At 40.5% G+C, this 13,645-nt stretch overlaps 1 protein-coding gene across 1 annotated transcript in view; it reads left to right on the forward strand.

Annotated features, from left to right (window-relative positions):
- The window catches only part of KIF20B (kinesin family member 20B), a 49,551-nt gene that overhangs the window by 12,378 nt on the left and 23,528 nt on the right, over positions 1-13,645 (forward strand). Inside the window, exons 13-18 of the mRNA XM_056121070.1 lie at positions 1,563-1,702; positions 1,924-2,062; positions 3,830-4,058; positions 6,103-6,155; positions 10,859-11,012; positions 12,113-13,343. Coding sequence (XP_055977045.1) covers positions 1,563-1,702; positions 1,924-2,062; positions 3,830-4,058; positions 6,103-6,155; positions 10,859-11,012; positions 12,113-13,343 — 1,946 coding nt within the window. The remainder of the gene's footprint in view (positions 1-1,562; positions 1,703-1,923; positions 2,063-3,829; positions 4,059-6,102; positions 6,156-10,858; positions 11,013-12,112; positions 13,344-13,645) is intronic.

Consider the following 13,645-nt stretch of genomic DNA (forward strand, 5'->3'; position numbering starts at 1 on the left):
ATATGGGATGCTGAGAATTGAACCCGGGTTGGCCGTGTGCAAGGCAGACGCTCTACGCGCTGTGCTATCTCTCCAGCCCCCTTTAACAATTCTTATGAAATCTTCTCTACCATTTATTTTTCAATAAAAAACCGTTTTATCTTTTAGCTGTGAATTATGTTTTTGTTTTTGAGCCAAATCAGCAGTGCAGTGCTAAGGACCCACTCTCAGGAATCACGCCTGACAGGGTTGGGAGGCCAGATGAAGTGCCAGGGATTGAACCCAGATTTGCCAGGTGCAAGGCAAACATCCTACCCACGGTGCTATCTGGCCCCAACCTTGCTTGCTTTTTTTTTTTTTTTTTTTTTTTGCTTTTTGGGTCACATCTAGCACACCTTATGCACTCAGGAATTACTCCTGGTGGTGCTAGGGGGACCATATGGGATGCTGGGAATCGAACCCTGGTCAGCTGCACGCATGCAAGGCAAATGCCCTACCCACTGTACTATCACTCAGGCCCCCAACCTTGAAATTTTTAAGCCTGCTAAAAGATTAATGCAGTCGATGCATATTTACACTTTACCTGGATTTGCTTGTTGTTAGTATTTTACCATATTCACTTATTTCTCTCTGGGTATGTGAATGCACCCTGCTTTGGGTTTTGTTGTTGTTTTTGATTGTGGGGGCCTTCCAAGCTATGATCCACAGGATCCTCCAGGGATGCCTGGGCTGGCCACATGCAAGGCAATAGCTCAAACCACTGTTCTATCACTCTGGCCCCTGGAGTTCTTAGTTAACTGCTCTGTATATCACTGGATTTTAGATTTTGACAGAAATCAACCTTAAGCATTTTCCATAATATGGTCCTTTCCCCATCTATGAAATGTAAATACTCATAGAAGATTCTGTGAATTAAATGCAAACTTTCCAATTTAGTTTCTTGTGAATAGTAAATGCCCAGAATTTCCTTCTTTTTTTTTTTTAAGAGTAGCTAGGTTGGGGCCGGAGTGATAGCACAGCAGGTAGGGCGTTTGCCTTGCATGCAGCCTGACCCGGGTTCGATTCCCAGCATCCCATATGGTCCCCTGATCACCGCCAGGAGTAATTCCTGAGTACATGAACCAGGAGTAACCCCCTGTGCATCGCTGGGTGTGACCCAAAAAGCAAAAAAAAGAAAGAGTATCTAGGTAGCAGGATATTTGAGTTATTTTATGTCTCTTTACAAAGTGTAGAAAAGTATACTTGAATCTCTGTAAATATATTATTCTCGGTGAAAACACATTTGCTATCAAAAAGAAACATAACTGGGCCAGAGCAATAGTACAGCAGATAGGGCATTTGCCTTGCATGTGGCCAACCTTGGCTCGATCCCTGGCATCCCATATGGTCCCCTGAGCACCAGCAAGAGTAATTCCTGAGTGCAAAGCTAGGAGTAACTTCTGAACATCACTGGGTATGGCCAAGGGGAAAAGTAAGATAAATAATTATCAGCTAAATAGAAAAGGTTCTATATTTTAACATTTGGACTGTATTTCTCTTGAGATATTTTTGTTTTTATTACATTTAATGTTTATATGTTTTAGAAACTGTTGGATTTAATAGAAGACCTGAAAGAAAAACTGATAAAAGAAAGAAAAGAAAAATTAACATTGGAACTGAAAATTCGTGACGAAGTTACAGAGGAGTTTTCTCAATATTTGGCTCAACGGGAAGCTGATTTTAAGTATGTTAGTTCTTTCATGACCTGATAAAAACTCAGAATTGGATTTGCTTATTTAAATTGCTTTTAACTTCATAATTAATGACTTCCCAATTCTGACCTCTTAACTGATACAGATTTGAAAATAATTTGCTAACTTAATCTGCTTTTTAATTTCTGATGTATTTTACCATAGAAATTTGAAATAAAGTTTTCTCTTAATGGGATTAATTTGTGTCATGAAGGGAGACTCTCCTTCAGGAACGAGAGAGATTAGAAGAAAATGCTGATTGTCGTTTGGCGATCTTTAAGGATTTGGTTGGTAAATCGGACGCTCAAGAAGCACCAGTGAGTGAAGATCATGCCATGAAAGTTGAAACCAAAGTATGTTAATTAAGACATTTAAAATATCCAGTGAGACTTTTATATTAGGGTTTATTATGCCATATTCATTGATGAGAAACATTAATTTAAAATGTTAAAAAGCGCAGGGAGGCAGAAAGTACCACAGGTTTGCTCTCTGGTACCCTATAAGGTCTCCAGGGCCTGCCAGGGGATCCCTGAGCACAGAGCTAGGAGGAAGCCCTGAGCACAGCCAGGTGTGGCCCAAAAACAAACTAAAAAAGTACAATTATTACAGGTAATTAAGCATGCTTTGCTAAAAATGTAGCATAAATAGTTTTTAATTGTTGGACTTGGAAAATATTTTATACTTGTAACATCTCATTTACATCTGATTACATCTCATTACGTCACTTGTCTTTTATTATAGATTTTTGTGTATATCTGACAATATTTTATCAAATTTGTCTTAAAGATTCTTAAAGGTGTTCAGAACCCAAGGGATCAGTTAATTACTACTATAATTAAAACAAAAATCTTGGGCTAGGGAGGTGGCTCAGTAGGAGAGCACAGGCCTCACTTTGTGTGAGGCCCTAGGTTTATCTCCAGCAATAGGAAATTTCTTTTTATTAATAAAAAAGATAAATCTTAATGACCCAGTAACCATTCCCCTCTATTGACAAGCTATTATCCTTTCACCTGAAGCTGAAACTGACAGTGCCTTTTTGTCGTTTTGTTCTGCTGTTGTAATTATTGAGCGGAATGGCCTGGTATGGTGGTATCCTGGCTACTAGACCATCATTAGGTGTTCCTAACTCAGTTTGGTTCTTGTCTGAGTTGTGCAAATGGAGATTTGTTCCCTTGGTTGTCCCAATCAGCAGAGGCTCCCACATGCAATCAGCCTACTGCCCGCTTTTCAGGAAAAAAAAATTACTCAACGATCCCCTGGAAATAGAACTTTTCTAAGAGAATAAATTGATCCCAGGTTATACCCTCCTGGAATCTTCTGTCATTTTCCAGGGAGCTGTATTTTCCACTGTGGAAAACGCTGCAATAAAGCCTCTTAGTATTTATAACACAATATGCCTGAAAGATAATCCTAATTGTCTGTAATTTATCAAAGTTTTTAATTGTTTTTATGGGGAAATGTCTCATGAAACAGAAAATAAGTGTTTACTTCAGCAACACCTATACTAAAATTGGGATGATACAAAGATCAGCAGATCCGGGGCTGGAGTGATAGCACAGCGGGTAGGGCGTTTGCCCTGCATGCGGCCAACCCGGATTCGATTCCCAGAATCCCATATGGTCCCCTGAGCACCACCAGGACTAGTTTCTGAGTGCAGAGCCAGGAGTAACCCCTGTGCAATGCCGGATGTGACCCAAAAAGAAAAAAAAAAAAAAAGGTCCCTGGGCAAGGATGTATGGATATTCATAATGCATTCCATGTTTTTAAAAAGAAAATGAGTAATGGCATAACTTTTTATAATTGCAGATTCTTATATGTACTTTATATTTTAAAATTTCAAGTTAAGAATTTGTTTGCTGGGGCTGGAGCGATAGCACAACAGGGAGGGCGTTTGCCTTGCACGCGGCCGACCCGGGTTCGATTCCCAGCATCCCATATGGTCCCCTGAGCACCGCCAGGAGTAATTCCAGAGTAACCCCTGTGCATCGCTGGGTGTGACCCAAAAAGCAAAAAAAAAAATTTGTTTGCTGTGTTTTTGAATTGTCTAAGTCAGATGGTGCCGTGCTGTAAGAAGTGAAAGCCACTGTTAACAATAGGCATGTGGTTTTTGGTATTTTTAGGAAGCACGTAATTATGTAGGAATTGAAGATGTTATTGACTCTCTTCAAGATGATGTCACTGATATTAAGAAACAGGCTGAAATTGCTCACTTATATATTGCATCTCTTGCTGACCCCCAGGAGTCTATTGCTTCTTTAGAACTAAAGTTTAATCAAGTTAAAGCTGAATTAGTTAAAACCAAAGAGGAATTAATTAAAAGCCAAGAAGAGTTAAAAAAGAGAGAAAAGGGTAAGTACATGTATTTTAACCATATTGTATAATCATGTTATAGATGCATAAGAAGACAGTAGGTGAGTATAAGAGTTTTGTGGAGTTTTCTGGGGCCAGGTAAAAGGAACAGGTAAGGCAATTGCCTTGAATGCAGACGACCCAGGTTTAATCTCCAGCATCCCATATGGTCCCCCGAGCACCACCAGGAATAATTTCTGAGCATCACTAGGTGTGGCCCTTCCCAAAAAAGAAAAAGAGGGGGGTAAAAAAAACTTATGGGACTTTCTGGTCATAGCAACTAGAAAATTGTTTGGTGAATTACCGTTAAAATTGTGACCGTTTGTCTTTTATAGTAACCTATTATAAAAAGTATTTTTGGGTCTGGAGAGATAGCACAGCGGGTAGGGCGTTTGCCTTGCATGCGGCCAACCCAGGTTCGATTCCCAGCATCCCATATGGTCCCCTGAGCACGGCCAGGAGTGACTCCTGAATGCAGAGCCAGAAGTAACCCCTGTTCATCGCCAGGTGTGACCCAAAAAGAAAAAAAAAAGTATTTTTGCTTTCACTTGCCTTTAAACTAGTATTAATAGAAAATGAGCTTCATGGGGTTAGAAAAAGAACCCAGTGGGGCTGGAGCGATAGCACAGCGGGTAGGGTGTTTGCCTTGCATGCGGCCGACTCGGGTTTAATCCCCAGCGTCCCATATGGTCCCCCAAGCACACGGCCAGGAGTAATCCCTGAGTGCATGAACCAAGAGTAACCCCTGTGCATCATCAGGTGTGACCAAAAATAACCCAAAAAGAAAAAAAAGAAAAAGATCCCAGTGCCTGATGTATCTTTGCATGCAGACCAGATTCAGCTGCTGGCACTGTGAAGTACCCTGAGCACAGAGCCAGGGAGTATTGAATTCTGCCAGATATGACCCAAAATTCAAAAAGAAAAAGAAGAAGGAAATAGTTTTCTTTATAAAATTGTCACCTTTGTCAGTAGGCTAAGAAATCTCATAGGAGGAGCCAGAGTGATAGTACAGTGGGAGGTAGGGCATTTGCCTTGCATGTAGGTGACTAGGGTTCAATCCCTGGCATTCCATATGGTCCCTCGAGCATTGCCAGGAATAATTGCTGTGTGCAGATCCAGGAGTAACCCCTGAGCATCACCAGGTGTGATCCCAAAACTAAAATAAATTTTTAAAAAGAAGAAATTTCGTAGGAAATTGTAAAGCTGTAAATTTTGTTCACCAAATGAATTCATTGTAACATATTCTGCTCAGGGCCTACAAGTTTGAGGTAGAGTGATTCCAATGAAGTGATCTGTTTATGTTTGTTAGATAAGAATTTAATGATGGTGCTGAAAGTAGACTATAGACCAAACATGATTGCCATTCAGTGCCTCTTTTGCAAACCACAACACCTAAAAGGAGAGAGAGAACAAAAGGGAATGCCCTCCCACAGAGGTGGAGGAGATGGGGGGTGGGAGGGATACTGGGACCCATGGTGGTGGAAAATGGGCACTGGTGGAGGGATGGGTACTGGATCATTGTATAACTGAAACCCAAGCACAAAAATTTGTAAGTCTACAACTGTACCTCATGGTGTTTCACTAATAAAAATTTTTTAAAAAATAAACTCACCTTAAGTTGAACCAAAAAAAAAAAGAATTTAATGATGGAACTGGAGCAATAGTACAGTGGATAGGACCTTTGCCTTGCACTTAGCCAAACAGGCTTCAGTCCCCAGCATCCCATATAGTCCCCAGAGCCCACCAGTAGGGATGCCTGAGTACTGTTACATGTGTCCCAAAAGAGAATCTGATTAAATATGCTGCTTTTCTGTGTGAATCAAGATGGATGGAAAATAGGAAACCTCTGTGTTTTGGGAAGTGGCTGTGTCAGAAATAACTGCCCTCTGGTGATGAAATTACTTGCTGAGTGATTATAATAGTAGTTCAAGTGTTTATAATAATATTATAATATAATAATATTATAATATAATAATGTTTCGTCTGTGATATACTTTATTTTTTAATGAATGCTTAGATATTTATTTTCAATGTTCTTTTCCAGAATCAGAAATTAACTTACATTCATTGACTCAAGATGTTGAAAAATCTAATAAGGTAATACTTTAAGCTTCATTTGGTCTTAACAGGGAACTTAAAATAAGTAATTGAAGAAGCATATATTATGATTATATACTTATTTTTAAATAATTAAGGAGAAGTTATTGAATAAATGGTCACGGTCCTCCCGTTGTTCATCGATTTGCTCGAGTGAGCCCAGTAACGTCTCCATCATGAGACTTGTTGTTACTGTGTTTGGCATATCAAATACGTCACAGGTAGCTTGCCAGGCTCTGCTGATTGAATAAACATGACTTAAAAAATTTTTTTAATGAAACTGGGCTTGAGGGAATCTAGAATATGTTTCAGTAGGTTAAGGAACTTGCTTGGCAAGTATGAGGTTGTGAGTTCAAATCCTAGAGCTGCTGCATGTAGTGAGATAATCAGGATAGTCTGTGATTCCTAGTAAGAAGGACCCAGCGTATGACTCAGTAAAGCATGTAAATGGCAAGCACAAGGTCACAAGGCCACAAGTCCAAACCCCAGTGGCTCACAGAGGCGCTGAAGTAATTCTGACAGTTCTACGCTTAGGAGTCTCTAGCAAGAAAGGACCAAGGAGAGGGGCCAGAGAGACAGAACAGCACGCTGGCTTGTATGTAGCCAACCTGGGTTTGATCCCAGCAACCCATATGGTTCTCTGCACCAGGAATAATTTCTGAGTGCAGAGCCAGGACTCATACCAAAACCAAAATGTTAAGTCTGAAAATAAAGTATTTTTCCTGGGGCTGGAGCAATAGCACAGCAGGTAGGGCATTTGCATATGGCTGACCCAGGTTCGATTCCCAGCATCCCACATAGTTCCCTGAGCACTTCCAGGAGTAATTCCTGAGTGCAGAGCCAGGAGTAACCCCTGTTCATTGGCAGGTGTGACCCAAAAAGCTAAAATATATATGTGTGTGTGTGTGTGTGTGTATATATATATATATATATATATCCTTGAATTTGTCCTTCTGAAGAGCTCGATTTTTTTTTCATTTTTATAATTTTATTTATTGAATCACCGTGAGAGCAGTTACAAAGCTTTCGGGTCTAAGTCTCGGTCATACAGTGAAACACCCGTACCTTCACCAATGCCCGTTCTCCACCCCCAACAACCCCAGTATACCCCCGTCTCACACCCTCCCCCTACCTGTGGGGCAGATGATTTCTACATTACTCTATCTCTACTTTGATCACATTCAATATTTCAACACCAGACCCTCTATTATTATTTGAGATTTTACCCCAACACTCAGATCTGCTGAAAAAGCAACAGTAAACAATTTGTGTTCTATTGCTGGTTATGAGTAACATATGATGTCGTGTGGCTGCAGTTGGGCCATGTGATTTTGAAATTCTGAAATTTTAACACTTTAATCTGGAGAGATTTCTGCCAAAAGCCACTGGGTTTCGAGATTTGCTCCTGAGTCTCTGGGATCATGGCCGTTGAGCAGCTTGATGAGGAGCCAAAGAGGCCGTTCGTGGGCCCAGTCCTGACTGTCCAATGGCCTCTGGAGGATGACGGCCACCGAGCCAAGGGGGAGCAGGGCGGAGGGACAACACCCTTTCCCCCCTGGGGTGGCCTGGCGACAGTAACCTACTGCGGGGTCCAGACGCATTTCTGCCAAAAGCCACTGGGTTTTGAGATTTGTTTCTGAGTCTCTGGGATCATGGCCATTAAGCAGCTTGATCAGGAGCCAGAGAGGCCATTTGTGGGCGATGACTTGGGGTGGGGAGGACAGGACCGGCTCCACCCCCATACCATGAGGCCCTGCGTGTCTCATCACTGAGGGCCCAAACCTGACTGTCCAGTGGCCTCTGAAGGATGGCGGGCCACTGGGCTGCTGTGGGGAACAGGCCAAGGCATGAAACCTATTTCCACCTGGGTTGGCCCAGCACCGGTAACCTACTGCAGGGACCGGACGCATTTCTGCCAAAAGCCGCTGGGTTCCGAGATTCGTTTCTGAGTCTCTGGGATCATGGCCATTAAGCAGTTCAATCAGGAACCAAAGAGGCCTTGCCTCCAGTTATATAGCTGAGCCGGAGGTGGTTTGTGGGTGTGTTTCCACATACCTAACTTTTAGCCGTTTACTTTCTTGGTAAACTTTGCCCCAAGTTTTTGGGGTCTGGCTAAAGGCACAGTAGCAATTTTGGGGTATCTGGAAGTCTGAAGGCCCCATCAGGCTGCTGATACACTCGCCTCACAGGTACAGATTGACCTGCTGGCGGCACCATACCCCTGAGCTCGATATTTTTTAACATTATTCTTTTTAAACTTAGTAATGAAGGCAAACCAACTTGTCCTAAAATTCACTAACTACATAGCTTCTTGCTCATACCCCAAACCAATTCATTTTTACATTTTCTAACATGATCAGTTGACTTAGAAACTTATTTTGAAATAACTGGGGGACCTAAAACATGCACCCCTGACTCAACATTCATAATATACTTTGTGAGATTGGGAGTGTGATATAGGATCAGTAGGTCAACTCAAAAGTCAAGATGGGCAAGAACAAGCGAGAGCACACCCGTGCATTGCCAGGTGTGACTCAAAATGGGGAGAAAAAAAAAGAATGTAATTCATTCACAAAGAGGATCACGATCACGACCACCCTGTTGTTCGTCGATTGCCTCGAGCAGGTGCCAGTAACGTCTTCTTCGTCCTAGCCCTGAGATTTTTTTTTTTTAAGTGCCATATTCAAGGCTTTTTCAGGGTTAGGAGAATGAGACCCATCATTGTTACTGGTATTTGGCATATTGGGTATACCACGGGGAGTTTGCCAGACTCTGCCGTGTGGGCATGTTACATTTGGTAGCCTGCCAGTTTGACCAAATTAGGAATGAGATGATAAGATGTCGCGCGGCCGCGAATGCTGAGTGTGATGATCTCTGGATCCTGGCCGTTGTTGGAGTTACACGGCAGTTGGTGGGTGTAACTGTCTAGTTACTGGCAGGTCCAGTCCCAAACTGTGCAGGCTTGGAGATCTCAGCCCCGGGTCCCACACACCTGGGTTCCTCTGTCAGTTCTTTTATGCGTGAGGCTCATCCAAGTGTGTGGAGAGTGCTCCCAGCATGGCCTTGGCTGGGCCTCGATGGTCTTCAGCTGTTGGGCCCTGGTGGAGACAGTCAGGCATAGGGTAGGAGACTCTGACTCACAAAGAGGATGGTTATGTAAAAACTGTACTAGTTAGCCTTGAATAATTTAGCTATGTAGATTAAGTAAACTTAGATTTTTTTTTTTTTGATTTTTGGGTAACACCTGGCAATGCACAGGGATTACTCCTGGCGGGACCATATGGGATGCTGGGAATCGAACCCAGGTCAGCAGCATGCAAGGCATATGCCCTGCCCGCTGTGCTATCACTCCAGCCCCTGGATCATAAATTTTTCACTCCTTAATTTCACAATCACTGTGACTATATTTCTCAATTCTTATTAGAGGCCTAGAGATTATATAATAGATAAAAAAGTATAATCTTACTAAAAAAGTAAGAAACTTTACTTAAAATTTAAATATATAATCTTCACTTTTTGTTTTGTTTTTTTTTTTGGGGGGGGGGTCACACTCAGCGATGCACAGGGATTACTCCTGGCTCTGTACTCAGGAGTTACTCCTGGCAGTGCTGGGGGACCATATGGGATGCTGGGAATCGAACCCAAGTCAGCCGCGTGCAAGGCAAACGCCCTACCCGCCCCGCTGTGCTCCCCCTCCAGCCCCTACTTTTATTTTTAATGAAAATTAATGAAAGAAATTTTAAAAAGCTTATTTAGTAAAAATGAAAAATAGGTTTTAAATAAATATAAATTATTTATTACAACGTACTAAAATTGGTCTTTCACCACTTCTTGATTGTCAATCTCCTGGGGTTGTAATAGTTCAGTCATCATTTTCTTTATCTGCTACGAAAAAGTCTTGGTGGCTGGAGAGGTAGTACAGCAGGTAGAGCGCTCGCCTTGCATTTTGCTGACCTGGGTTCCAGCCCTAGTTCCCCATATAGTCCCCCAAGCTCTGCCAGGACTAAGCCCTAAGCACTGCCAGATGTGGCCCAAAAACCAAAAAAATTAAGTCTTTGAACAAGGTATCTGACTCCTTTTTTTTGCTTGGATAGGATCGGTTGGTAGTTTTATAGGATGCATATTTTCTGTTCTTATATGGGAATGCAGAGTTAAATGAGTCTTAAGAAATAACTTAGGAAATGTTTTAAAGGCCAGAGAGATAGTATAATGGGGAAGGCATTTGCCTTGTATGTGGTCGGCCCAGGTTCAATCCCCAGCACCACACATAGTGCCATAAACCTGCCAGGAGTGATCCCTGAGCACAGAGCCAAGAGTAAGCTCCTGAGCACCCCTGGGTTGGCCTAAAATAACAGAACAAAACAAAAATTTTTAATATGCGTATTTTCTGCTTTCATATGGAAATACAGAGTTAAATGAGTCTTAAGAAATAATTTTAAGGGGGAGAGAGAGCACTGTGGATAGAACACTTGCTTTTTATGCAGCCAACCCAGGTTTGATCCCTGGCATCCCATATTGTCCCTCGTAGCTCATCAGGAATGATTCCTGAGTTCAAAGCCAGGAGTTATCCTTGACCACTACCCCCAGCACACACACAAAAAAGTTTTAATAATTTGGAAACTGAAATGTTTAATGAGACATATTGAAACATCTGTATAGTTTTATGGCTTTCTATATGTAGACTAATCTTTATTTTACTTTAGGACAAGGCTGATAGATCTTCTTTAATGATAAACGATAAATTGGCTTGTAATGAAAAAGTTGAAATGCTGGAGGACCATGAAACTAAAAGCTATTCAGGAAGAAAAAGATTAAATGAAAGTGAACTTCAAGAAGAGGAACCACCTGCAAAGAAAGGTATTGCTTTCAACTGATACCAGTAGTCTCTCTTTTTTTTTTTTTTTTTTTGCTTTTTTGGGTCACACCGAGCGATGCACAGGGGTTACTCCTGGCTCATGCACTCAGGAATTACTCCTGGCCATGCTCAGGGGACCATATGGGATGCTGGGAATCGAACCTGGGTTGGGCTGCATGTAAGGCAAACACCCTACCTGCTGTGCTATCACTCCAGCCCTCAGCACCACTAGTCTTTTAACGCAAGTTCCAAACTAATATATAAGTAGGAGGAAATTTACTGACTACATGCGGGGAAGCTAATCTAACCATCACCAAAAAAAAATTTTTTATCCTTTTGGGTTACATCCGGTAATGCACAGGGGTTACTCCTGGCTTTGCACTCAGGAATTACTCCTGGCAGTGCTTGGGGAACCATACGGGATGCTGGGAATTGAACCTGGGTCGGCCACGTACAAGGCAGACGCCCTACCCCCTGTACTGTTGCTCCAGCCCCACATCACAAACTTTTATGCTTATGTTGCTAATAGCTAGGGTTCCTTAAACTTTTTCAAGTCACCACAACCAATTTCTTCCAAGAAATTCTTGTATGACCCTAGATATATATATATGGCATTCAAGTCAAATACTTATTGATAATAAATTATAGATTTATAGTAAAACAAGTGTTTCACAATCCTCAATTCATAATCCTCAGTATATAGGATTATAAAATTATGGTTTTATAATCCTATATATGGTCTCAACTTATAGTTTGGATTGAGAGGATATTTAAAGCTGACTTTAATGAATTTGTTCTCAACAACTGGTCTTTCAACACTTTTGAACGCCACTTAATCTCCTGGGTTTATAATAGCTCAGTCATCAGTTTTGTAGTTATAATTCCTTTTTCTATCAAAATCTCAAGGTGCTCATTTTTAATAGCTTGTACCCATTGCTTGGGTGCCTGAGTGCTTTATGACCTATTTTTCCTTTTTTACTAAATAAGCTTTTTCCCTTTTTTCCAATTTCTCTTTCATATGGTTTAATATTGACTTATATGGTAATTTTGTAGTTTTATTAAGGTTTGTCAAATTTATTGGTTTTGGTTTGTTTGTTTTAAGGACCATTTTGTGGTATTCCAACTGTCACTGAAAACCCTAAGAAAAGTGAAGAAATGAAACAGACCATTTCAGAAGATGAGGAAAATGATAGAGTTTTACTCGCAAAGAATAAAAAGCTGGAAAGACATTTATTTATTGTTGAGAATGAACTTAAAAATGAAAAGGAAGGAAAAGCAGAACTAAAGGAACAAATTGTTATTTTGCAGAAGAATCTTTTTACTTCTGAAGAAAAGAGTTCTACTCTTACTGTAGAGATTCAACAAATTCAATCGAATTATGATAGTGCAATTTCTGAATTACATGTACAAAGAAATATAAATCAAGAACAGGAGAAGAAAATCAAGAAATTGTCGGAGGAGATTGAAACTGCTCGAAGAAACATCACAAATAATGTTTCGCAAATAAAATTAATGCAAGAAAAAATAGATGAACTCCGAACTCTTGATTCAGTTTCTCAGATCTCAAACATAGACTTATTCAATCTCAGGGATCTGTCCAGGGGTTCTCAAGAGGATAATGTGTCAAATACACAGTTAGACCTTGTAAATAAAGATTACTTGGTAAGTAAGCAAGTTAAGGAATATCATATTCAAGAGATCAATAGAGAAAATTCTTTCCACTCTAGTATTGAAGCCATTTGGGAAGAATGCAAGGAAATTGTAAAGGCTTCCTCCCAAAAAAGTCATCAGCTACAAGGACTAGAACAACAAATTAAAAACTTACAATCAGAATTAAGAGGCTCTATGGATGAAAACAACAAACTGATAATAGAGGAGAGGGAGACAAAAATTCTGTTAAAAGAACAAGAAAGTCATATACAGCAACTAAAAGATGAACTGCAAGAAAAAAACACCAGACTTGATGTTCAAGTACAGCTTGTAGCCGAAGAAAAGAGAGCCCTTTCGGAACTTACACAAGATATCACTAACTATCAGGTGAAAATAAAAGACCTTGAAGCCATCTTAGAAACTCAAAGAGATGAGTGTAGTCATTTAGCGAAGCTAGAACAAAAAATTTTGGAAAAGGAGTCTGTCATCTTACACCTAGAAAGAAACCTGAATGAATGTCAAGAAAATCTTCAGGAGTCTATCAGAACCACCAAAGAACTAAATGAAAGGGATATCCAATTGAATCAGGAAATCTCACATTTAACTAATGAGTTGCAAAATGCAAAGCATTCACTTAAATTAAAAGATAAAGAAGAAGAAACCAACAGACGAGAAATTGAAAAGTAAGCTAAATGTTACTAAACTAAGCAAAGCATTGATTTTATTGATTTTCCTGTGTAACTCTGAATGTAATTTAGGTAGACATAACGCACCCTGTTGGAATACCTATGTATGATATGTGAATTTACATAAACTTTAAAATTAAATTATATCCAAAGATCTGTTTATAGATCTACTTATAAAATCAAGTTTATAAAACCATACAGGACTTATTCATGGTTTGAACTTTCCAAATTTGTGGAAAGGTAGAATTCTATAGATTCTTGGGGCTGGAGCACAGCGGTTAGGGCATTTGCCTTGCATT

The sequence above is a fragment of the Sorex fumeus genome, unplaced genomic scaffold (assembly GCF_029834395.1).
Source record: "Sorex fumeus unplaced genomic scaffold, SorFum_2.1 ptg000043l, whole genome shotgun sequence".
NCBI lineage: Eukaryota > Metazoa > Chordata > Mammalia > Eulipotyphla > Soricidae > Sorex > Sorex fumeus.